Genomic DNA, 27,240 nt, shown 5'->3' with positions numbered 1-27,240 from the left:
TCTCCTCAAGACTGATGTTTAATTTGGAACCTATTGTGTCTTGATTTGTAACCTTTCATTTATGCCGCAGTGATGGTCACGGAAAAATATATGCATTAACTGTCTTATCTGTGGCGTTAGTAAGAGTATCTGACCTGAAAATAAATATCAAATGCAAAACAAACAGTATTAAGAAGAGGCCTGCAAGTAAGGGAGGGAACAAAAGACAAGCACTTTTGTTTATCAGAGCCCTAAAATAAAGTCTTTATTAAACATTTTGTACAATAATATTAAAACAAAATACAATAGATTTATAGAGAATATTTAGAATGAAATAATCAACAAAGGTGAGGTTAAGAAACAGTCGTGATGTGAAAGTCTACATATCCGAAAGGAGCTGTAATCCCACGCTCCTTTGCTGACCCCTAAAGGCCAGTAGCGGCTTCAGTCTGTGCTCATTTTGTGATGAGTCCATTCATGTTGTGTATGTGTCATTTAAAAACGTACAAAACATCACTTCGTAAAACCTTTCACAGCTCTTGTATGCACAAACATTTGACATCCAGCATCATGATATTGTGTAACATAAGTCAGTGTACTGCATTAAGTTTATGATTGCTTAAATAAAATACAAATAAAAACAACAACTTCAACACAACATTAATACAGTAAACACATGTACCATGTACCCAATAACCCAATATGGTCCCACAAAAACACATTGTGTTGTGTTGTGTTGTGAAAGGTCTGTAATAGAGGCTCGCTGTAGTGCATCTTCAAACATGTATTATCAGATGTATATTTCATCTGGAGTGTTTCCATCAGCAGGCTCTAAGCAGACCATCTGAATAGTATTGCACTAGTATTGCACTACTCTCTGGTAGACAGCACAGGAACTAACTATAACTGTGTAATTCACCCCATAATCTTTCTTGAATAAAATGAAATGCTTTGACAGGCGTATTCTGCAGCATTACTGTTATACAAGACAGATTTGCAATGGAATTATTAGTGCAAAACTTTTAAAAAGTTTACTTGTTTAATCAGAAAAGTCTCTTTGAGGTGGTTTCAATAGTACAAATATGTATATGCATTTGAATGCAGGTATTTGTAATAATCTCTGTGCTCTGCTGTTGAGTATTCAAGCATAAATTATACATGGAACTATGCTGGTTGAAAAGCTTTGGTCAAAATTTGTGTTTGAAACGTTAAAAAAATCTTGACTTTTGTTTCTTTGGCACTGATGGTCAGTAAGACAACGATTTTACCTTAAAACCTTGAAAATCAAAATTCAGTACTGAGGGTGAACTGACATTTAAAAACATTTCAACAACAATAAACCCACTGCTAGAACACAGAATCTGGCTACGGTTCCTTCATACTACAAAAACCCAGTTACGTTAAATAAACATTAGAACAAATCTGCTTGAGCAAAAAGTGTCTGTGCTGACAAGATAAAAGTATAGTGAATGGACAGCATATTTTGAAGGCACAGCGATTTAGATGTGTTACGGTAGTGATCATTTCAACAGCTAACAGCTGTTTGGTTTAAGAGCCAACATAAACCAATCTGCTCAAAAGAGATAGCAAATCATAAATCTCCTGTTGTCACAAAAATCTGCTATTTTTAAGTTGGTTTAAATAGTTTGTCTTTTTTTTTTTTTTGGTACCGACAGCATTTTTGATGCGTTTAGCATTGTGACTCCATAGACCGCTTACTAGTAAAGCATCAGCCCAATGGATGAAAATTGTTTATCGCCCCTTAGTCATTTCTCAATCTTCAAGGTTAGGTACTGTTACCCTGTTCCTGTTCAAACGGCAGCAAGGCGAGCTGAGAGCGTGATCCAAGGCTGTCAAGGGTGCTCTGCACACACCTCTGGTAGATATCTTCACTAAGACGAGGATTGCATGCCTGGTAGCTGTATTTCTGATGCAGGGCCGGCTCCACTGCTCGGAAAACATGGAGGCCAGTGTACTTGACGAACATGTCATATAAATCCAGGTTCTTCAGGATCTCCTCGTTCTCCTGGACATCCGGGTCGCCATGTAGTCCGAGTTGTAGAAACATGCTTCGGTGAAGGAACTGCGATCGAAGTGGCCAGCCTCTTTGACCGAATCCAATGTATTGGGAAGAGGCTGGATATGATAAGCAATGTCAGGATTGTAGCATTGGAAATGGATGGGAAAGAACACCTGCCAGTTGTGGATGGAGTTCATTCGACAGCGATTGAGGAACTCCGAGTTGATGCTGGTTTTCACGGTGGCGATGAAGAACAACGTGTCAACCGGGTGCTTCTTGGAGCTGATGTCCATAATATGATTTGAGAGGGACTTTCGGTTTAAACGCTGATCCAGGGGATTCTGACCGTAGGATAAAGGTGCCCGCAAGCATTGATTTGCGCTTTGACACTGGCGAAGATGTCATTCTAGATGACTTGTTGGGCCTCAATTGGATCGTAGATAAAGATAAACGCCAAGATGGCATTCTCACTGGTTTCGAATGCTTTTGTGACTCCACAGACTGCTTAGTAGTAAAGCATCAGCCCAATGGATGAAAATTGTTTATCGCCCCTTAGTCATTTCTCAATCTTCAAGGTTAGGTTAAGTACTGTTGCCTTGTTCCTGTTCAAACAGCAGCAAGGCGAGCTGAGAGCGTGATCCAAGGCTGTCAAGGGTGCTCTGCACACACCTCTGGTAGATATCTTCACTAAGACGAGGATTGCATGGCTGGTAGCTGTATTTCTGATGCAGGGCCGGCTCCACAGCTCGGAAAACATGGAGGCCAGAGTATTTGACGAACATGTCATATATATCCAGGTTCTCCAGGATCTCCTCGTTCTCCTGGACATCCGAAGACATGCGCGTCCGGGTTGTCATGTAGTCTGAGTTGTAGAAACATGCTTCGGTGAAGGAACTGCGATCGAAGTGGCCAGCCTCTTTGACCAAATCCAACGTATTGGGAAGAGGCTGGTTATGATAAGCAATGTCAGGATTGTAGTATTGGAAATGGATGGGAAAGAACACCTGCCAGTTGTTGATGGAGTTCATTCGACAGCGATTGAGGAACTCCGAGTTGATGCTGGTTTTCACGGTGGCGATGAAGAACAACGTGTCAACCGGGTGCTTCTTGGAGATGATGTCCATAAATTTGATTTGAGAGGGACTTTCGCTTTTAACGCTGATCCAGGGGATTTTGATCGTAGGATAACGGTGCTCGCAAGCATTGATTTGCGCTTTGACACTGGCGAAGATGTCATTCTGGTTGACTTGTTGGGCCTCAATTGGATCGTAGATGAAGAGAAACGTCAAGATGGCATTCTCACTGGTTTCGAATGCGTTTGTGGCGTACACTTCCAAAAACTGTTGAACATGCTCTCGGTCTTGAAGAGTGACAGGTAAGATGATGTGGACTCTAGTTGCTTCTGTAACATAAGGCATGGGGATGATCTCAATACGACTGAGAGGCCTCACCAGGTGGACCCTCTTGGTGATGGAGCGACTGTGTCCTTTCTGGTTAACCACCTCTAGCTGTAGGTCCAGGGTGTATTCCATCCCTCTGGTGGGGTCAAAGCGCCTGTATCCGTTTATAAGCTGCTGCTTTTTCAGGTGCAGAACCGGCTTGTACTTTTTGTTCAGCTCACCCATAGCCGTCTCAATGATGTCAGCTACGTCCATCTTATCGATTCCACGAAGCTCGCACTTCGGAGAGCCATCAGTGCAGGAATACACCTGATCTTCAGTGAAGTAATCCCACCGCAGAACCTCGAAACGTGTTTTGGGTTCAAAGGGTGGATTGATTCCAACTGGCCACAAGGCACTACGGTTGCCCTCAAAAGCCACCAGGCTCACATTTTTTATTTCCGCCTGTTAAAAAAAATAGAGAACAAGGTGTGGGATATACACCATTAAGCATTTTAAGATATTTGATGAGTAGGTTATTACCTCCATTTGAAAATTCATAATGCTGCACTTAACCAGAGCACTTTGAAAATGAAGAAAGGAAAGTACTAGCAATTTTATAACACCCTTACAAAAAGCAGATAATGCATCATAGTGGACAAAAGGTCAAGAGAAATGACCATTTCTTCTCAGTTTGGCATTGGTACTAGTCAGCCCAGGTTTAGCATAAGTGTACCTGCAGTTTTTCGATCTCCTCGTATGTCTTCTGCAGCTCGATCTCAGTGAAGTGTTTGTGAAGTCTGTACATCTGCTCAGGATCAGACACTGGGTGGACGGTCAGTGCATTATTAAACTGCGCATTATCTTCCTTACTAGGGTCTGAATTTTTTCCCATTTCATAGTAATAATACTTCTGCCCCTGAAAAAAAACAACACAAATAAAGTACGGTTAGTGAGACGTTTTTTTTTTTTTTCAAATGTCAATTAGTGTACATTTTCTATTTTTACATTTAGATTACCTTTGCCGTCATCTAACCTGCATTTAAATGTAATCTTTAATAACATTAATCATCTAATAACACTGTTAAATGTAATTTTTAGCAAATGTCAAAATGAATTAATTTTATGAAATTAATTTTCATTATGTAATACGTTTACTTGTGCTATTCAAAACCACTGCTTTTAGTTATTTTAATTTTTTTAAGATTTAAGATTTACAAATTTCACTTGTATAGTAAAATTCCATCAGATTGAATGGAATAATCCTTACATATTATGAATTTGAAAAAAATCTTAAAACATTTTTGTATAAATCTTAATGGAACAAGGGAATGGACCATTTCAGTTTATGTGATTAGAATTCATAAATTAAAAATCTAACAATTAATGTTTATATCTGTCATTCATCGTTTATCAGCCAGAACATGAAAATAATTGTTGGCTTATCTGCATCAGCCAGAATTTAAATATTGGTGTATTCCTTTGGAAATCATTGCTCCGAGGAGGTACTTGATTTCTTTTGAACACTTGCTCCAGGTCGCAACAAATGATGTTTAAGCAAAGTAAACGCTTCCAATTTTTGCCCTGCAAGAGCTCTGCTCTATAAATAGATTTAGGAGGCATTACAATGATGTGCTGAAAGACAGGAGGTGCTCTGACGGTAAAGGCAGAGGTGGATTTATAACTGGATGAAATGCCAAAATGGAGACAGTACATCATGTTTAGTGTGTCTGATTCACTGACTCTTTCTCCCCAGTAGCTCCACACTGACTTTCAGACATCTAATACTCCTCTGATGGATTAATAGAGGTCTCAGTACCTGTTTCAAGAACAGATTAACCGGAGGACCCCAGACCCCTCCAAACAAACGTGTGACATATAGGTCGGTCTCTAAAGGTGAGATTCAATTTTAAGCTGTGATTCTGTCTGGGCCAAAGGTGCAATGGTAAAAAAGAAACTTGTTAAATTCTTTTAAAAAAGCAGTTTACGGACACTTCATTTTCAACTAAATATCCAAATAAATTTAGTTTATAATTAGTAAACTAAATTAACTATACTAAATTAACTATATAAACTAAATTACTTAACTGCTACTTAACTAAGATAATTTAAATGATAATTAAAATGAACCCGTTTTCTCGGGAGCGGCTGTACGGCCGAATAAAATTCTGTTGCATTATTTTCCTGTTTAACACTGTGAAGCTGCTATATAAATAAAGTTGACTTATTTTATATCTGAAATGTGTATGACAGAGTTTTCTTCTAAACTTGCTGGTTTCAGAGTCCAATACAAATTTTTAGCAGGTGTTTATACAAGCTAAATGAAAGACCAGAGAAATACCACTGTAGTATTAAAGAGAAGGCAAAATAAGAGGTTTTCAGAACTACTTGAACCACAAAAAAAAAAAAGAGAAAGTGTGAGGTCTATGTAAGGCCTGCATTAAGGGCATTTAGTCCATTTCTGGGCAACTGACATAAACTGTTTTATTTGTGGCTGTAGAATGTATAGTTCACATTCACACAGACAAGGAAATAAATATACTAGACAATTTCCTATACAAAACTTTTTTATGTTTTTTTTGTGGGGGATTGAAGTAAAAAGGGCCAGAGATTGCAATAAAGGCTGACATTTATATAAATGTATATATATATAAAATGTGCACATTCACACACACACTTTTTATGACACTTTAAAATACTTTTATTTGCGTGTTAAGTGTTTTTTATTGTTGAGAAGTGGTTAAGAGGTGGGATTTGATATATATTGCATATTGAATATCTTGCATAGGCCATATGAATTAAGGAATTTGTAAAAAATAGTTAGAGAAACCATATTAACCACCCACAATGGATAGTTGAATAGTTCTTTCTGTATTTAAAAATTTTTAGAAATCATAAATATTGCCAGAGGAGATGTAATAAACATGTATTAAAAATACTGTTTATTATTCCCACAAAGCACATGTATATATTCTTTATCATGCTTCACATTTCCTGTAGTCCATCATAACTTATAAAAAAACAAAAAGTAAAGCAGTGCTGAAAAATATTCTTGGTGTGCACTGGCCTGTGGGGTGCAGACACTAAGAACCTGAGCCGATTAGACAGCATAAAGAGAAAAATGAATCTAATCTGATCAAGCTATTAAAAGAACAAGAGAACACCAAGCCACAATTTGCACCATTCTAAACTAAAATCACAGCCACATAAACAACCTAAACCAAAAAAAAACAAGTACATGTATAAACATGTGAAGAAGAGAATGTCAGCATTTATAAGACAGGCTTTATGGATCAATAGTCAGTAGTATTTGTATTGCATTTGAAAATGATTTAGAATGTCTGATTAAGTGGAAAGAGCAAAGCTAAATAGAGTGTTTAATTAAGGATGCCTAGACATTTATACTAGAAACTTGATAGATTAGGATTTATTTTTTATTTATTTATATATTGCTGTTTAACTGATGAGTTGCACCTTGGCAAAAGATGAGCTACTAAGACTGTCGCGCTTAGGAATTTGTGTGTGTGCGTCTGTCTTGGTAAACCCTATACATAATGAGGACAAAATGTCCCGTCAAAGATGGCAATATCTGAAAAACTTGTCCTTGTCCTTTTTTGGTCCCCATGAAGAAAATCGCTTATACAGTGCATCCGGAAAGTATTCACAGCACTTCACTTTTTCCACATTTTGTTATGTTACAATACAGCCTTATTACAAAATGGTTTACATTAATTATTTTCCTCAAAATTCTACAAACAATACCCCATAATGACAATGTGAAAGAAGTTTGTTTGAAATATTTGCAAATTTATAAAAAAAATAAAAACCACACAACCAAAAAAATAAAACAATAAAATCACATGTACGTAAGTATTCACAGCTTTTGCTCAATACTTTATTGAAGAACCTTTGGCACCAATTACAGCCTCAAGTCTTTATGAGTATGATGCTACAAGCTTGGCACACCTATTGGCACACCTAACAGCTTTGGGCAGTTTCTCCCATTCTTCTTTGCAGGACCTCTCAAGCTCCATCAGGTTGGATGGGGAGCGTCGGTCCACAGCCATTTTCAGATCTCTCCAGAGATGTTCAAACGGGTTCAAGTCTGGGCTCTGGCTGGGCCACTCAAGGACATTCACAGAGTTGTCCCGTAGCCACTCCTTTGTTATCTTGGCTGTGTGCTTAGGCCAGGGCTCGACATTAAGCCTGTTCACACGCTTGGCCTTCGGACAAGTAAATCTGTCATTCACTTGTCCGAGTAAAACATTTGCTTGTCCGGATTTTTTTTGTAAATATAATCTATACTGAAGCAATATTCTCACCAGTGTTTAATCAGCTTTGACATATTTAAATATGCATATATGTCATATTTGTACCTTTTTATAAAGGGCATTTTTCCATAATCTTATTAAATATAGGGTATGCTTCGGCTTTCCTTTCATATTCTTAAATTTGATCAATAAATTAAATCAGAATAAGACACTATAGACTGTTACCAATCAAATTAAATCATTTACACTGAAAAATGACAACTGCATTAAATAATGTTATGAGATTATTTTAAATATTTTTGAATATACAAATAAGAAATGTTGGAAAGATTAAACTAAACCACCAGTAGGTGGCAGCATGTGACCGTCTTAATGAGCGAGTCATTGAGTCGATTCAGTGAAACGGCTGAATCATTCAAGAATTTGGCGGTCGTTTACGAATAGGCCATTGAATCTTTGATTCAACCGATTCATTAAAACGCTGAATCATTCACTAACACACACTGTTGCTGTGAGATGCGTTACGGTTCTGCTGTGATATTTGTTTGGAACTATTTTCGCTGCTGAAATAGAACAAAAACAATCCATATTGCTTCTAAAATGTAAGTGACTTAATGTTAAATTGTTTATGGAACTGGCGTATGAAATCAGTGTCATTTTCAGTCGTGATGGTATTCAGGAAAACAACACTCTTGTTAGTGTAATTTTGCTTAACTGTATCATATTTTATAAATATAAAAACTGCACAATTTTTAACTGTGTATGTTAACTGAGTTTCTTTGTATGAGCGGCGCTCATTTGTTTTCGATTTTCTTCTCGAGAGGCTGCACGAGCCTCAACAGCACAACCTTGTTAACGTCAGTTCGTTTTATATTATTGTCCACTATCGATCTCCACTTACACTAACTGAATGCAGAATCATTATTGCACTTTGGTGATTCCCTAGTTATTTTTTGTTTTGACGTTTTAACCAGGATACTTGTCCGTCGGGCAAGTAAAATAGTTTTTCACTTGCCCCTTCAAAAAATCCACTTGTCCCGGACAAGCGTTAATGTCGAGCCCTGGCTTAGGGTCATTGTCCTGTAGGAAGATGAACCTTCGCCCAAGTCTGAGGTCCAAAAACACTCTGGAGCAGTTTTCATCAAAGAAGTCTCTGTGTATTAGGGATGCACCGATACCATTTTTTCAGAACTGATCCGATATCAAAAATTCTGAGTATCGGCCGATGCCGATACCAGCAGTTTTGTTTAAAAATTAAATGTAGAATTTCTAAAACTCAGTGTGTTGAACTGATAACCACTCAATTGTGTGTTAAACACAATATACTAAATAAAGACAACATCATTATAAAGAAAAACAACATATAAAAAAATATCACAATCTATGCCAAAGATACTACTATAAACTAGATGGTGGATAAACTAGATTAGTGGATAATTCAGCAGAAAAAGTTACAAGAAAAATTATGAGTGCACAATAATTGTATAAAATCTAAACATTTAGTGGGGGGAAAAAACATTTAGTGGGGAACAAATAAGTGTAGCACTAAATCTGGTAAAATGTGTGCAGAATGATGCGCTTGAAACAACACGATGCGCTTGAAACAAGTCACAGTGCGCAGCGGCAGCGCTCCACCCGCATTCAAAAGTTCAAAACACAAAGGGAAGATATATCAATGCATAGTTTATCTGTCTGTACAATATTTTATTGAGCCTTTTCTTTTATCAGTTTAAAAATTCAGTTACCGTGCATGTGAAGAACAATACAATCTCTTGTCCTGTGTTGTGATCTAACACAGGGGTTTTCAAACTTTATGATGCCAAGGACCCCCAAATATTATGAACCTTTTATGAGGGGCCCCCTTCCTAAAATCCATCCAGAAAAATAATTAATTAAATGCAAAACCGAAAAAAACGCAATTCACAAGCGCGTATTGAACCGTGAATGCCGTACCGAACGGTTCAATATTATATTGAGAATTGTGGCATCCCTACTTCTTATTAAACTGTTTGTACACTTACAAAGTTCTCAATGCTTCGGTTTGCATGTAGGGACCCTCATTATGCTACCGTGTTAGTGTGAGGCTATTTTGAGCCTTGTTAGTGGTATTAACTAGCGATTTAATTTGACTTATTCTATGCCCCACAGACTAGTGTTATAAGCTAATCTGTTTTTAGAGATATAACTCTTTACATTCGATTTTCATGGAAACACAACCCAGAGAACGATCTACTCGGTAACCATGTGTTAATTACCCCTAGGTCCATTTTTGTCCTTTGTCCCAGTTGTCCTTTAAATATTCATCTGTACCACACAAAACTATGGAATTACTTCAAAACACTTAATATAGTGCAAGAAGCATTGATGATGCTTTATAATGTTTTTGTGCATTTTGTGGGGCACTGGGGCTTAACAATAACACAGAATATTAGCACAGTATCGGATTTGGATCGGCCCTGTCTGACTGATACCCGATCCGGCTAATAATAACTGGGAGACTAGTCAGGATCGAGGGAAAGATGAATGCAGCAATGTACAGAGTAGGGATGCGCCGGTCCGATACTATGTATCGGCTCTGATACAAATACAGAGTATCGGATCGGTGCATCCCTACTCTGTACATTGCTGCATTCATCTTTCCCTCGATCCTGACTAGTTTCCCAGTTCCTGCCGCTGGAAACATCCCCACAGCATGATGCTGCCACCACCACCACCGCTTCACTGTAGGGATGGTATTGGCCAGGTGATGAGCGGTGCCTGGTTTCCTCCAGACATGATGCTTGCCATTCAGGCCAAAGAGTTCAATCTTTGTTTCATCAGACCAGATAATTTTGTTTCTCATGGTCTGAGAGTCCTTCAGGTGCCTTTTGGCAGGTGCCCAGCTATAGGAAGAGTCCTGGTGGTTCCAACCTCTTCCATTTACGGATGATGGAGGCAACTGTGGGACCTTTGTAAAGATCTTTGTTGAACTCATTGGGACCTTCAATGCTGCAGAAATTTTTTTGTACCCTTCCCCAGATCTGTGCCTCGATACAATCCTGTCTCGGAGGGCTACAGACATTCACTTGGACTTCATGGCTTGGTTTGTGCTCTGACATGCACGGTTAACTGTGGGACCTTATATAGACAGATGTGTCTTTCCAAATCACGTGCAAACAACTGAATTTACCACAGGTGGACACTAATCAAGTTGTAGAAACATCTCAAGGATGATCAGTGGAAACAGGATGCACCTGAGCTCATTTTGAGTGTCATGGCAAAGGCTGTGAATACTTACGTACATGTGATTGTTTTTGTTTTTTAGTTTATTTTTAATGAATTTGCAAAGATTTCAAACAAGCTTTTCACATTGTCATTATGGGGTACTGTTTATAGAATTTTGAGGAAAATAATGAATTTAATCAATTTTGGAATAAGGCTGTAACATAACAAAATGTGGAAAAAGTGAAGCGCTGTGAATACTTTCCAGATGCACTGTAAATCATACTGTGAGGGTTTTTTTGAAAATGTAAATATGCAGAAAGTTTTCTGTGATGGGCAGGGTTAGTGTACGGAGATAGAATATACAGTTTGTACAGTTTAAAAATCATTATGTCTATGGAAAGTCCCCATAAAACAAGGAAACCGGGTGTGAAACAGAACCAGTTACGGACTTACATCCCTCCAACCCAGAGAGAAAGACAGGAGAACTGAAAGTGGAGTTGTGAGACCCAACCTCTCTCTCTCTCTGTTTGTCAGTCTGTCTGTGTGTGTGTGCGCGTTTTAGACTACGGATGCACCAAAAAAAATTCTGCACAGAAACCAAAAATTCAGGATGCACTTGGCCGAAAACCAAAACTAAATAAATTGCACACATCTTATACACGTTGTGTGCACGGAATGGATGCTGAACACATTCAAAACGTGCCATCAGAAGCACGCAAATTAAACATCTGTTTCAGTCACTGATCTTGGCCCGAAACCGAAAATAGCTGTTTCGGCCAAAGACTTTCGGTAGCCGAAATTTTGGTGAATCCCTGTTTTAGACTCTTTCTTGCACTCTCTTTTTGAGTATTGCTGCATTCCCAGACAGGCTCTGGGCTAACAGGGATCTGTAGATGCAAAACCAGTCACTGACTTACATCACGCTAACCCAGAGAGAAAGACAGAAGAACTGAAAGTGGTTACGTTGAGACCCAACCTCTGTCTACAGAAGTCAGAATAGACAGACTGCAAAATCAAAAAGGTGTTTCAGGTAAGAAAAGTCATGATGCCATATTACCATTGGGGGGGAAAACATTCCAAGCGAGTACTGTTTTGTACTTTTTATATTCTTAAAGATGGTGGGAAGATCTAGAATGTGTCTTAAATTTAATTCCAGCAGTCACTGGTAGTGAACGTAAAGACCTGAATAGAGGTGAAAACTTCAGATGTTGCGCTGACTGACAGACTAAAGCAACAGACTGGAGACCTTCCCTTTAATTGCTGAGAACAGCAGCCTATTTCAAAGGAGACATCGGAATCTTGTCTTTGGTTGTTGCATACATATGCTGGTGAGTTGAAAGGCAGTGAGATTTAGTTTCATCAAGAATAAGGCCCCGCTGGGTCCCTCGCAGAAAGACTGAGACACACTACTAGTATAAAGCGGTCTGTCATCAAACACTGCAGGTTTACCACAGGGAGTCTGACTCTCTTCAATCAAGGCCACAGAGATGGAAATTACAGACACTGATAGCTCATTCACATAATGTGGAGTTTTTTTTTTTTACACAAAAGCATTTCCAATAACACCAAGTCTAGTATCTCTACAGACATTTATCTAACAAACATAATATGATAATGTGTGGAACTAAAACAATGATAATACTCATTTTAGAATTAGATTCCTCTGAGGCTTCTTAACTTGTAAAATGCCCTAAACACCACCATTACAGTTCATTTTATGATTAGCGTATAGTGCTCCAAGAAATTGAATGCATTTAAATGCACTTAAAAGGTTTGATTGAAGCTACACTAAAAATTGTATTTTAAAAATGTCATGTAAATGCTTAAGTCTAAATAAAATTATATCAGACAGTTTTTTTGTGCAAGTCTGACTAATAGAGCTGGATAATGCAATTGTAGCTCGGCCTCATCCAGCCTGTAAACAACGTTAATCAGACCTCGTTGCGCTTACTCTGAAAAGTAGAGGTGTTGTGCATTTAATCCTTTAAATACATTTGATTACGCATTATGTGGTGTATTTTTGGACAGAAAGAGGAAGATTGTAGCTTGACTACTATTGATTCGAAAGTTGAGACAAGAGAGGAAAGGATGGAAAGAAGAGGGGCAGGATCAGAAATAATGCAAGATGGACTTGAATCGCCCACATGAGCTAAACATGTTGGAGCTTGTTAACTGTCAGATGTCGACTATGTGTTACTTCCATGTCGTTTTACACAGTGTCATCTAGGGATGCTCCGATCAGGATTTTTGCTGCCGATACCGAGTACCGATTTCTCGTCATGGTGATCGGCCGATACCGATCCCGATTCCAATGCTTCACTGATTTGTAAGCTCTCTGATCACGGTTAACCTTGTTTTCAGATAAAACAAAAAACAAAAAAAAACTATAGATGTTGCCTTTATTATATTTTTGTTTCATTTTTATGGTAATTATGTACTGTAATGTAACTTGTTTTAACAGGGTACTAAATAATCACAAAAAATATTCATTATACAGTGAACATTTTAATATGCCTTTTAAATAGGGTTTCTGCATAACACTATGCATATCAGGATACTTAATAGGGCTGTATTTTCTACGTTTTTCTATTTGGATAAAAAAAAAAATCTGTATTTATTTTAATAATTTTATTTCACATCCTGTCCAATGATGTCCTAAAAACAATGTTGATATAGAAGGCTATAAACAAATACAGTGAATGTAATGTAGGCATGTATTAATAATTTAGTTTTTTAATTCACTGAACTAAAAATAAAAATAAAAACAAAAGCATATTAGCCTATATTTGATTACCCAATTATAATGATCACTTTCATAAAAATATATTTACTTTCAATTCTACATATGGCACATTTATTGTCCAACAACAAATATTTTAGAAATATGTATACTTTAGTCAGAATTATTGCGTTCCTATCCTATATACTCTCCGTCTGTTTGGCGCGGATCAGTGTTGCCAAGTCCACAATTTTTCCGCGGAATTAGGCCACATCAAAACGTCTCGGTTACGACTGTAACCTTAGTTCCCTGATAGGGAACGAGACGCTGCGTCACCGCTTTGGGAACGCCTCTGCGTGATTGCGTCGTGAAGCACGTTTGTCATCAGTCCAATAGAGAGACGGAACGTCATAGGCGGGTGACGTCATAGACCCGGAAGCTATAAAGCACACCGGCAAACACACGCCGTTAGCTTCTGAAGAAGGCCTGAAACAAGGCGCTTGCGGGCATGCGAGGAGTATGGCCGGGTGACGCAGCGTCTCGTTCCCTATCAGGGAACTAAGGTTACAGTCGTAACCGAGACGTTCCCCTTCAAGGGAACTCGAGCTGCGTCACCGCTTTGGGAACGAGAATACCCACGTCCCCATGCGAGTCTGGATGCCCGCCTGTAACAGCTACCAGGCGAGCACCCGAGACCCCGGAGTAGCAGAAATATCTAGTTCATAGAACCTGACAAAAGTATGCGGCGATGACCACCCCGCCGCATCACACACTTCCTGCAGGGAGGCCCCTGCCAAGAGAGCTTGAGAAGCAGCCATACTCCTAGTGGAGTGGGACCGAACAGCCAAAGGAGAGGGCTGTCCGGCCGCCACATAAGCCAGTGAGATAGCCTCGACTACCCACTTGCTCATCCTCTGCTTTGACACCGGACCCCCACGGGATGGAGGTTCGTAGCAAACAAATAACTGATCAGTTTTCCTCCACAGGGCAGCTCTGTGGACATAGGCGTCTAAAGCGCGAACTGGACAAAGCAGATTTAACTTTTCCTGGTCTGACGTCACAAAGGGAGGAGGACAGAAGGCCTGGAGCACAATAGGTCTCACAGGATTAGTGAGGACCTTAGGAATATACCCGAGCCTCGGAGAGAGAAAGGCCTTAGCCATACCCGGGGCAAACTCCAAGCACGAGGGTGCGACAGAGAGGGCTTGCAAGTCCCCAATTCTTTTAAGAGAAGAAATAGCAAGAAGAAAAATAGTTTTGAAAGTGAGAAACTTTTCAGAAACTTCCTCGAGCGGCTCGAAGGGAGCCTCGGAAAGGCCTTGAAGGACGATGGATAAGTCCCAGGCCGGCACCCTGGTGCGTGTCACAGGTCTCAGCCTCAAGGTTCCACGGAGGAAACGAGTTACTAGAGGGTGTCGCCCTAATGAAACTCCACTCAAAGGAGTGTGGTAAGCAGCTATGGCCGCCACGTACACCTTTAGTGTGGAGGGGGCTAACCCAGCAGAGAATCTCTCCTGCAGGAACTCCAGCACCACGCTCGCAGGGCAGTTAACTGGATCCCGCAGGTGATCTCGACACCATAAGGTGAAGAGTCTCCACTTTAGGTAGTACAGTTTCCTCGTAGAAGGAGCTCTGGAGTGTAGAATGGTCTCAACAACCTCAGTTGAGAGACCGGAACTTATGAGCTGGGCCCCCTCAGAGGCCAAGCCCACAGTTTCCACAACTCCGGGCGGGGGTGAACAAAAACTCCGCCCGCCTGAGAGAGAAGGTCCCTCCTGAACGGGATCTCCAGGGGAGAGCCGTCGAGAAGAGACACCAGATCCGAGAACCATACCCGGCCCGGCCAGAACGGGGCTACTAGCAGGAGACGGGCCCCGTCCCGGCGCACTCTCTCTAGAACTCCCGGAAGCAGAGCGATCGGGGGGAAAGCGTACAGGGGCAGCCTCGGCCACTCCTGTACCATCGCATCCAGTCCGAGAGGAGCTGGAGGCGACAGGGAGAACCACAGATGACAATGAGAGTTCTCGTGAGTGGCGAACAGGTCCACTTGGGCCCTGCCGAACTTCTCCCAAAGGAGCTCCACCACATCGGTGTGGAGTCTCCACTCCCCGGGCCTTGGCCCCTGCCTCGACAGGATATCTGCTTCGACGTTCAACCGCCCAGGAATGTACATAGCCCTGACTGACAGCAATTTCCCCTGAGCCCAGAGGAGGATAAGGCGCGCCAGCTTGTATAAGCGACGGGACCTCAAACCCCCCTGATGGTTGACGTAGGAGACCACCGATGTGCTGTCTGTGCGTACAAGCACATGATGGCCCCTGAGATGCGGCAGGAAGTGCTTCAGAGCCTGAAACACCGCCAACATTTCCAGGCAATTTATATGCCACGAACGCTGGTGCTCCTGCCACAGACCCTGGGCCGAGCGACCACTCATGGTCGCCCCCCAGCCCGTCAGGGAGGCATCCGTGGTCAGAGAAGTACGCTGACACGGTGCCCCCAGCGACGGGCCCTGGGTCAGGAACCTGGGGTCCTTCCACATAACCAAGGTGCGGAGACACCGCCGCGTTGCCTTGATTACGCGAAAGGGGTTCCCCCTCGGGGAAAAACCCCTGGTCTTGAGCCACCACTGTAGCGGCCTCATGAACAGCAGGCCCGAAGGAATAACGTTGGACGCGGCTGCCATCAGACCCAACAGTCTCTGAAACTGCTTTACAGTGAGCGGCTGGTCTAGCTTCACCCCTTTCACGGCTGAGAGGATCGACCCCACGCGAGGCTCCGACAGACGAGCCTGCATAGCGACCGAATCCCAACTCACCCCGAGATAAGTGATCTTCTGCACAGGAGAGAGAACACTCTTCTTGGAGTTGAGCCTCAGCCCCAACCTCCTCATATGCGCGAGAACAACATCTCGATGCTGAACCGCGAGACGCGCTGACTGTGCTAGTATCAGCCAGTCGTCGATGTAATTGAGAATGCGGATCCCCTGCAAACGCAAGGGAACCAGAGCAGCGTCCACACACTTCGTGAACGTGCGGGGTGAAAGGGCTAAACCGAAAGGAAGCACTCGATATTGGTACGCTTCTCCCCTGAAAGCGAACCTCAGGAACTTCCTGTGCTGCGGAAGGATGGAGACATGGAAATATGCATCTTTGAGATCTATCGTGACAAACCAGTCCTCGGACCTGATCTGAGACACGATCTGTTTGAGTGTCAGCATCCTGAACTTGAGCTTTGCCACGGCTCGGTTCAGGACGCGAAGATCCAAGATGGGGCGCAGCTTCTTTGGCACTATGAAGTACCGGCTGTAAAAGCCTGACTCCCTGTCCGGGGGGGGGGGGGGGGGGGGGGGGGCCCTCTCTATAGCCCCCTTTTGCAGCAGAGTCTGTACTTCTTGAGTCATCACCAGAGCCTGCACCGGGTCCACCACAGTGGAGAGGACCCCGTTGAAGCTGGGGGGACGGCATCTGAACTGAATCGCGTACCCCAACTTTACACATCGCAGGACCCAACTAGATATGTGAGGCAGATTTTCCCACTCTGACACAAAATCTACTAAGGGAACCAGCCTCTCGAGGCTGGTCTCTGATGTACTCTGCACCGCGAGTGCAGCGCCCTGAAGCGGCGAACCGGCAGGGAACGACTGACTCGACGGCATAATTTCCCTCCGAAGAGGGTGCGGGCCATCCTCGAATGACCCGCGGGGCTCCTCCGCGCCCCGGCACTCGGGCGGGGTTGGCGGACTGACCCCGTGAGGGTACCGCGGACGCACGGGTACCGTGTACAGCGGTAAGCACCGTGCGCCCGCGGAGGGGATCACCCTCACTGTCCTGGGCCCAGAGGCGTCAGGACTTCTTTGACGCAGCCTTCCTCGCCACACTCAGTACGTTTACATGGACAACAATACTCCGATATTAATCTGATTAAGACCATACTCTGATTAAGAAACTACCATGTAAACAGCGATTTCTAATTACCTTAATCCGGTTAAAGCCATACTCGAATTAAACAAAAATCGAATTAAGACATGTGGAGTATGCCTGTTTTAGTCGCATTATCTAAGTGCATTGTAGACATGTACACACCTTAATCTAACTATTAACGTCGTGAAGGAGTTTCCGCCGCGTTTTGTGACAGGTCACACACACACACACACACACACACACACACACACACACACACACACACACACACACACACACACACACACACACACACACACACACACACACACACACACACACACACACACACACACACACACACACACACACACACACACACACACACACACCAGGCAAGTGCAGAGGGCTTTGGGGGCTCGTATCAAAAGTATATAAAGTGCCCCTCTAAACAATCATCAATAATATTGTGATAAATAAAACAGAATTTGAATTATAATTAATATAACCGCACGTACAAAACAATGCGCTTAAATTCCCGTTTATCTTTTACGTATATCTTCAGTCTGAAATGTCGTTGCCATGACGCGGCCTCCTCTATATTTTTTTTCTTTGTGTTGCAATAATGCTCATTTTAAAAGTAAAATACGATCATTTTGTATCTGTAATCCCAGATTCATATTTGTCTGCTTACAACAGCGGTCGGGAACCTCTAGGCTTGCGAGCCATATGCCATTCAGTGAACGCTTGTGGCTCGATGGCAGAAAAAAAACAATCCAAACAATCACGATTTTGAAACCTTTTCATCACATTTTCATCATTTATCAAAACTATTATTCGAAATGTAGGCTGTCAAGAAGGAGGCAAGATGGGCAGTGTCTCTTAAAAAAACCTGAAAGACAATATTTAATATTACACAAAATAAAACTATAGTATATTCATGCTATCATAATATCATAAAAAAAGTATAAAAATCACTCGTTTTTATAAAGTCACACTGTCCAACACCAACAGCGACACCCGCAGGTAAAGTTACAGTGGGTTGCCTGAGCCCATTGATTTGAACACACCCACGAAAGTCGCGCTATGATTGGACCCGGACAGCGTAGCGTGGCATGGGGACGTAATGACGTACCATTAATCAAACTATGTTCTGTAACATGTAAAACGGGAACATGAACGTAATATTCTAAAAGCAACTCATGTAAACACCTTAATCAGATTATTGCCTTATTCAGAGTAAGGTCAATAATTAGATTACTGCTGTCCATGTTAACGTAGTCAGTGACTGTCCTCAGATCAGCCCTGGGGTTAGAAGGCTGCGCCTGTGAGCGCTGCGCACCCGACGACCCTTTCTGCGGGGGTGTACGAGTGGCGACACTCACTCTTTGCTGCGCCCTGTGCGAGGAGCTCGTACTCTGCGTCTGCTGCTCCCGCCCAGCAGCAGACGAGACCTGGGGCTTACGGGGAAGGAACTGCTTGAGCGCCGCTGCCTGTTTTTTCGCCTCCAGGAACATGTCGGTAACCGTGGTGACAGCGTCACCGAACAGGCCCTCTGGAGACAGCGGCGCATCAAGCAAAAAGCTCTTGTCCCTTTCCTTAATGTCCGTAAGATTCAGCCATAAATGCCTCTCCGTGGCCACTAGGGCTGCCATAGAACGGCCGACGTATCGGGCCGTCTCCTTGGTGGCACGGAGAGCGAGATCGGCAGTCGATCGAAGTTCATTAATAGTATCGACTCCGATCTCGTGGCTTTCCCCCAGGTCCCTTAGCAGATCAGCCTGATATGCCTGCACAATAGACATCGTGTGCAGACACGCGGCGGCTTGACCTGCTGCCGAGTATGCTTTGCCCACAAAAGATGATGTCACTTTAAGAGGTTTTGTGGGCAAAGTCGGAGCCTTTACGGTCGACGCAGACTCGGGTGACAGATGGCTCGCAAGCGTCTGTTCAACCCGAGGCAGCTGACCATAACCGTGTCTTTTACACCCCGATATTGCTATAAACAGACGTTTGCGGGGTGAAAATGCGTGCAGACACGGGCCGCTTCCAAGACCTCGACACCTCGGTGTGGAGGTCCGGAAAAAACGGCAGACTCCTTCGAGGAGGCTGAACAGAGCGCGCGGGGAGAAAGCGCTCGTCGAGTCTGCTTTTTACGGCAGCTCGCTCATGATGTTCATGTGGCCAGTCAATGTGTAGTCTGGCCACCGCTCTGCTCAGCACCTCCATGAGCTCCTCACTTGCAGGGGAATGAAGTGACGAGTCTCCACCCCCTGCATCGATGCTACAGACATCAACCTCCTCGGAGGAAGATAGCTGCAGTATCGCGGCCGCTCCCCGGGCGGGAGAAGCCGCAGAGCGGGCTCCCGATCCCAGAGAGGCAGCGCTGGATCTGGCGGGTGAAGGAAGAGATAGGGCGGGGCCCGTCTCCATCCCCTCCGTCAGATCCTTTTGCGAACCCCACGACATGAGTCGCCGCTGAGCCTCAGCAGCAGCGGGACCCGTGCCGTGGGGAGCGCTAACCGGGACGCCCTCCTCGAAGAGCGCCCGGCGGGATCGCAGCACGCGAAGAGGCAGAGCCTCACAATGCTCGCAGCCGGCACCCTCGAGTGCCGACTGCGCGTGCTGCTCTCCCAAACAAACAACGCACATCACGTGTGTATCCCCGCTCGTGATGTAGCGTGAGCAGGGAGGAACACACTGTCTGTAACGCTGTTCGCTCGTCATACTTTTTTTTCTCTTTTGATCAATGTGGTGAGAGTGCAAACGAACAAAACAGTCTGAACTCAGACACAACACAAAGACACTTAGGACAGATATTACACAGAGCGCTTGTTGAAGGCAACAGAAGCTAACGGCGTGTGTTTGCCGGTGTGCTTTATAGCTTCCGGGTCTATGACGTCACCCGCCTATGACGTTCCGTCTCTCTATTGGACTGATGACATACGTGCTTCACGACGCAATCACGCAGAGGCGTTCCCAAAGCGGTGACGCAGCTCGAGTTCCCTTGAAGGGGAACTGTTGCCACGGGCTGTTTTTCATGTCCGCGGGTTGAAGAGACCCCAATTATGTGATATTTAGCCCCTGGAATGCGAATTTTAGTAGGCAACCATACCCAAATAAACCCCACATAATACCCCTCCCAAATGCGGGGAGGTTTTTGTTGTCAAACCTGGCAACCCTGGCGCGGCGGCGCTCGCGGAAGTCTGAATTTTAGCTGAGATTCACATGCAGAAGTCTCGTCGTCTCCTGACAGAAAAATTTACATATTTGCATAACTTTCTAACATTTACAGATGGAGAATATCCCTGTGAAATGTAAGTTATGCACTGAGGAAAGCACCACATTTAAAATGCATTAAACACCGCAGGTATTTATCTGTCTGTTAGCACAAGTATCTCTCAGAGCGTCTGACAGTGACAGGACATATAGTTTATGCTTTAAACTATAAGTTACGCGTTAACAATATCTTACCAGTTATTTTAAACCCCTTAATATAAAGCATGTGTCATGTTTAGGACAAATTGTATCATGCACTTTCCCTGCATCAGCTCACTCTTCGTACTCCGCTATTCTTCTGAATGGCATTCGCCCATCCTTAGGGTCGACTGACCCGTGTTCAACTGCTGTTCACATGGAACCGTTCTCCACTTCTGCCTTCAAAGCTCTCGTTTGAATATTTGCTACTTACCCCACGCGTCATGTACGCCCTCACGTGATGACGTCATCAAATTGCGATCGGTTCGTGAGATCGGCCAAGTTAGTGAGTACCGATAGAGTCATAAAATATGATTATCGGCCAATACCGATCTCTGGCCGATCGTTCGGAGCATCCCTAGTGTCATCATGGTAATTTTCATTTTTGGGTGAAATATCCCTTTAAGTCGCAGGTCTGAAACTAAAAACATTTGAGGTCAGTAAGATTTGAGTTTTTGAAAGAAATAATTTTTTTGCAGCAAGGATACATTAAATTGACGAAAAAAAGAGAGATAACATTTATAACGTTACAAAAAACATATATTACTTCAAATAAATGCTGTTCCTTTAAACTTTCTATTCATCAAAGAACCCTGAAATCACGATCTCCACAAAAATATTAAGCAGCACAACTGTTTTCAACACTGATTATAATAAGAATTGTTTCTTGAGCAGCAAATCAGTATATTAGGATGATTTCTGAAGGATCATGTGACACTGAAGACTGGAGTAATGATGCTGAAAATTTTGCTTTGGCCTCACAGGAATACATTTTGAAGGTAAATGGTACAAATTAAGTTTTTAATGTTGTTTATGTCTTTGGGGTGCTTTTTTAAGTACTTTAAGACAAACTATGTGCAAATTCATAAGTCAACAGCATTGCTGAGTATTTTCTCCTTAAAATTCCATTTACCAAAGAAGACTAGTCTCAGCCTCAGGCATCACGCCCATGGAACAATGGTCTGATGCATGAGGCACACAAAATGGCAAACACTTCAGGAGTTTTGAAGCAGTCATCTGAGTGTTTGAATTCTACACTATTTCCAGGAGATCTGTGTCACGTTCTTTAACTGTCCACCTGGAAACAAAGCCATCGTTACGCCAAACCCCTTCATGAAAGAAGAAAGCCGTTGTGTTTACAACTGTGACAATGAGAGCTTCAAAAGTATGTGAAATTTGCGGCGCCACTGTTGCTGTACACTTGCACAACGTTCTTGAATTAATCATTTATTAGATGCACTGCGGGCTGTTATTGTAGGAACATCGTCCCTAAACATGACGAGGAACAAAACGATCTGCGATTGGTTGCTTTAGATGTCGGTCAGACGATAACTTAGACGGTCCATGGCCAACGAAAGCTGCGATGGAGTCCAGACCTTCTGCCGTCAGTCTGGCTATGCGAGACTAACCAACGACAGCCTCAAAAATGTGGTTTGAAACTGCCCCTGTAACCCTACGTAGACATCAGTTTATATTCAAACTATAAACTTTTATCCCAGTACTACTGTTCATTTGAATGATTGTCAGACAGCAACAATGATACTGTGTGGTTGGAAAGACTGTGAAGCAGTTTCATACCTACACTTGACACATGCTCTCCCTAGGTCAGCGCAGATTTGAATGTCTGCTGTGATCATACTTGTCAAAGGTTTAATAGACAAATGTTAATAGCTGAATCATTGTCATGTAGGAATAAGATTGCATGGGTGTTTGAATCGAGATCACAATCTCTTGCATATCAGTAAACTTCCATTGAAAGCAGGATTTATCTCACCTCAAATTCTTCCACGCAGTTCGTATCAGCATAGTCAATGATGCATCGCCCAAGCCACTCGTCATGTCTGGCGCTCAGGATGTCGTTCCTGCAGTTCTCCAGGAAGGGCTGGAGTTTTAACAGAAGACTGCGGGACAGCAGGTACCCGAACCCTCCATAGCAATACCGCCCCTGCATCTCCCCACCAATGAACTCTTCTGGGCTGCCCATGTACAGCACACGGTCCATACTCAAGTGCTCCACCAGAGCCTTGATACGATCGGCCTGAGTGTACGTGTCGTCTTGGGCGAGGTAGAACCAGTCGTACTCTGTGACGTAATGTTCTAGTATATACTTTATGGTCTGGAACATGTTCCAGATGAGGCGTTCATCGCCGTGGGTGACCACGATCATCCCGTGGGGTATCTTGTGGCTTCGTGTGCCAGTGAAGAACACAACATTGTCCAGATGATGGCTGATGGTGCGGTTGACGGCCACACCCAGAGTGTTGATGGTGTTTTTGGAGGTGAGTATTCCCACGAAAAGACGCTCTCGAATTCCCAGCTCTGTGCTGATGTATTTCGCCCTGTGGAAACAGACAAAACATTACAATTTATAACTCATGATTGTTCGACACAGTACTGTAACTTTGTCATTGCAATGATTAACCAAGCCAAACATGGAAGGCTGTATCCACATTGCAGTAAAAAAATAAACTGGTCATTTCAGAGGTAAGGGTTAAAATAAGAAATCTGGCCACATTGTGAGATTCAAACTTTCAGTTGTATGTTATAAAGATACAAGACATAAGATATATATCGTCACAATAATAAGAAAAAGTTGCATTGAAAACATTGTTGCTATTGTTAATTAAAAATAAAATTGAAAGTAAAACTTTACACTTTAGGTAAATTACATAAGGCTGAAATGAAATCATATATAAATAATATATTAAAAACTTAAACTTAAAAATTAGAAATGTTGCCTTTGTGTGAATGGAAAAAAGTTCAAGTACTAAAATTACTAAAACGAAATTAAAATTAAATTAAAACTAAAGCTATGCAAATATGCGAGATATGAAGACACAGTTGTGAGATACTGTATGCATTTGCAATTATATATTAAAAAAAGAGGCCCCACTTTATATTAGGTGGCCTTAACTACTATGTACTTACATCAAAAAATAAGTACAATGTACTTACTGTGTTCAAATTGTATTGCAAAACACCTTTGCTGATATTGAGGTGGGATATGGGTAGTGTTAGGGACAGGTGAGGTGGTATGGGTAAGTTTAAGGGTAGGGTTAGGTGTAAGGAAAGTGTCTACTGTGTAATTACAAATGTAACTAAAGAAATTAATTACAGATGTAATTACATGCAGGTATTTTTTTAAATGTAAGTACAATGTAAAAACATGTATGCATGTACACAATAAGTGCATTGTATCAAATGATTAATTAAAATGTTAGTACATAGTAGTTAAAGGGTTAGTTCACCCAAAAATGAAAATTCTGTCATTAATTACTCACCCTCATGTCGTTGGACACCCGTAAGACCTCCGTTCATATTCGGAACACAAATGAAGATATTTTAGTTGAAAGCTGATGGCTGAGAAAGGCTTCACACAGGCCTCCATTGGCATTCAGTACATTGACACTTCCAAGCTCCATGAAAGGCACTTAAAACGTCGTTACAAAGTCTATCTCACCACAGTGGCTCTACAATAATCATACAATGCGACGACAATAGTTTTTGTGCGCAAAAAAAAATCAAAATAACACCTTTATCCAACTTGTTCTTGTCTTCCGTGTGTGTCTCCACGACGCATGCGCGAGAATATGACGCAGATCCGGCGTTTGGACATATGACCCAGAAGCGATTTGTTTACGAGCAGAGGAAGACGCGCGTGTCTAAGCTGTTGGATTCTACATTGATCGTGCTTTAGGTCTCGGCGTAGTGCTCAAAATGGAGCTTAAGTGTGTATTTCATCGATTCCCGAACACCGGCGCTACGTCATATTCTCGCGCATGCGTCGTGGAGGCGCACACGGAAGACAAGAACAAGTTGGATAAAGGTGTTATTTTGATTTTTTTTTGCGCACAAAAACTATTGTCGTCGCATTGTATGATTATTGTAGAGCCACTGTGGTGAGATAGACTTTGTAACGACGTTTTAAGTGCCTTTCATGGATCTTGGAAGTGTCAATGTACTGAATGCCAATGGAGGCCTGTGTGAAGCCTTTCTCAGCCATCAGCTTTCAACTAAAATATCTTCATTTGTGTTCCGAATATGAACGGAGGTCTTACGGGTGTCCAACGACATGAGGGTGAGTAATTAATGACAGAATTTTCATTTTTGGGTGAACTAACCCTTTAAGGCCACCTAATATGAGGTGGGGCCAAAAAAGATGTCACAACAATGAGAAATAACAACTATTATAATATTAGTAATACAAGTAAAATATACGTTTGATTAAGAGTGGTACAGCAAAGTTGCATGGTGACGTTCCAGATCAGTGAGAATTATAATAATAAATGCATCTTTACCACAGTAAAGTGTGGGATGCATTTTTAGCTGCTGCTATTGGTGAGCTACTTCACTGTGAAGTTATTTAATGCTTTAGAGTACAGGAGAATATTGAAGACCCATGATTAAAATGGGTCAGACCATTAAAAGACTACTAAATACTTTTCCATTTTTTGCTTTGCCCATTTTATTTGCCCAAGTGGGCTGTGTGTATGGGTGTGAGCCTGAAAACAAATATTTCAGATAAATTTAGCAGTCAACTATAAGGATTCAGCTTTTTAAACCAGTGCTGGTAGGCAGAGGTTAGTATGAGGTCAATGTGAACTGAGAACCAAAGACAACTGACCCTTTCATGTTATGGGATTAGTTAACAGTATTGTCTGTAACCTTCCTAATTTACCTCAGAGTATTGCAAGCATTGAGTGAAATGGAGAAATGAGCACCATGGGAGCCACCCTGAAGGATTACAGAGTTCCCAGTGGGACGTATCAAAAGTAGGAGATTGTTACAGTTACAGTTTAAGCCTGCCACAGCCTGTTTCATCTAATTCCCATGAAAAAAAATACCTCTCAGTGTTTGAAATGCCACTGAGTCATTGGCAATCTTGTTGCAAAATTGTTTAAATAGCAAAAGCAAATATTTGACTTATCTGTAATTGTCAAAGCCTAAACTACCAGCATTAAAGTGTAGAGCTAGTCACATTACTAAAAGTTGAAACCAAACTCAAAGCTTTCTCAGTTAGTTTCTCCGTAACAGTTTTTCAGTTATTAAGATAAGTATTTTGTGTTTTGTCTTCAGTATGAAAATAACTATGTTTGCACCGGCTGAAAAAATACTGATCTTTAACAACTTAAGTCACTTATCTTGCCAAAATGTCATTGGCTGTCATAACATGAATAATGTAAATATTTCAGGTCTATAGTGCAAAATGCAATTTTAATTTCAACGTTCTTTCGGAAATCGAAATCATAAGCACTACTGATTTACAACAAGAATAACCAAGATTAACATTGAAAGCAGCCTTCAATTCCAGCATATGTGTGTGTGTGTGTGTGTGTGTGTGTGTGTGTGTGTGTGTGTGTGTGTGTGTGTGTGTGTGTGTGTGTGTGTGTGTGTGTGTGTGTGTTTCTTCTATGTTTTTTAGCCAGTCATTAGGGAAATATTCTCTCATAGACAGAGAACACAGAGAAGCTTGTATACATAACGTATTATTCACAGCTGTCCTTCATAATAATAATTATTGTACTTAGACTTTGACCTCAACCCTATACTCCAGGCCATAAGTGGGATATTTTTCTGTCCCCAACAGAGGATTTGATTGTCTTTGGGGACATTTAGAATATTTTTTGTCTCTACTAGTATACATGTATAAATATCGGTGTAAACAAGGTAACTTAGGCCTACATCAGGAATGCCTGTTCAAAAATACAAACATCGACTGGCGTAGATATTATGTTTTATGTTATTTTTGGCGTGAACCACAATATAGATAAAGTAGGCTGAATGGTATGTCTACCTGAAAAGTTTCTTGGGCTGAGTCTGTTTCACGGGTTTATATGGGATTATTCTCGGCTGGAAATCCTCCTCCTCCTCCTCCTCACCATCATTCCCAGGGGAAAAAGAGTTGGGTCTCCGGGCTCCTTTCAGACTTCCATCCTGGGATAAAACGATTCCTTCATCTCCTATGGCATTAACGTCACAGCTCTCCTCGACCCAGCTCACACTTAGCAAACTCAGAGTAAATCCCAGAGAGATCCCGATAATAACCGGGCCGATCGGCCTTAACAGACTGACCAGCATAGAAAACCTCATTGTACTCCGACTTCTGGTGCAGTACACACCTCCTTTAAGCGCGACCTTCTGTGCAGAGTAGAGCACATTAAGAAAGCCGTTCGAATACTAACGGAAATGCATTGGACGTATTCCTGTAACTGTTTCACCTCCCTCTAAATTATTGAAACATTCGTACGTGTCAGTGGCGCTGTCGCTCCTCCCTGAGGAAATTGAGCACCCC

The 27,240-nt window shown here is 42.2% G+C and overlaps 1 protein-coding gene across 1 annotated transcript; it reads right to left on the bottom strand.

The window, feature by feature from the left end:
• Positions 1-221: 221 nt before the first annotated feature.
• Positions 222-27,240, bottom strand: chpfa (chondroitin polymerizing factor a). Its single transcript, XM_079820848.1, has 4 exons — positions 26,743-27,240; positions 22,723-23,287; positions 4,115-4,297; positions 222-3,843 (listed from the first exon to the last, which is right to left on the bottom strand). The coding sequence occupies exons 1-4, from the start codon at positions 27,036-27,038 to the stop codon at positions 2,581-2,583; spliced, it is 2,307 nt and encodes a 768-aa protein (XP_079676974.1). The 5' UTR covers positions 27,039-27,240; the 3' UTR covers positions 222-2,580.

This window comes from Gobio gobio (assembly GCF_949357685.1).
Source record: "Gobio gobio genome assembly, chromosome: 7".
Lineage (NCBI taxonomy): Eukaryota > Metazoa > Chordata > Actinopteri > Cypriniformes > Gobionidae > Gobio > Gobio gobio.
This window is presented reverse-complemented; position numbering and strand designations above follow the sequence as displayed.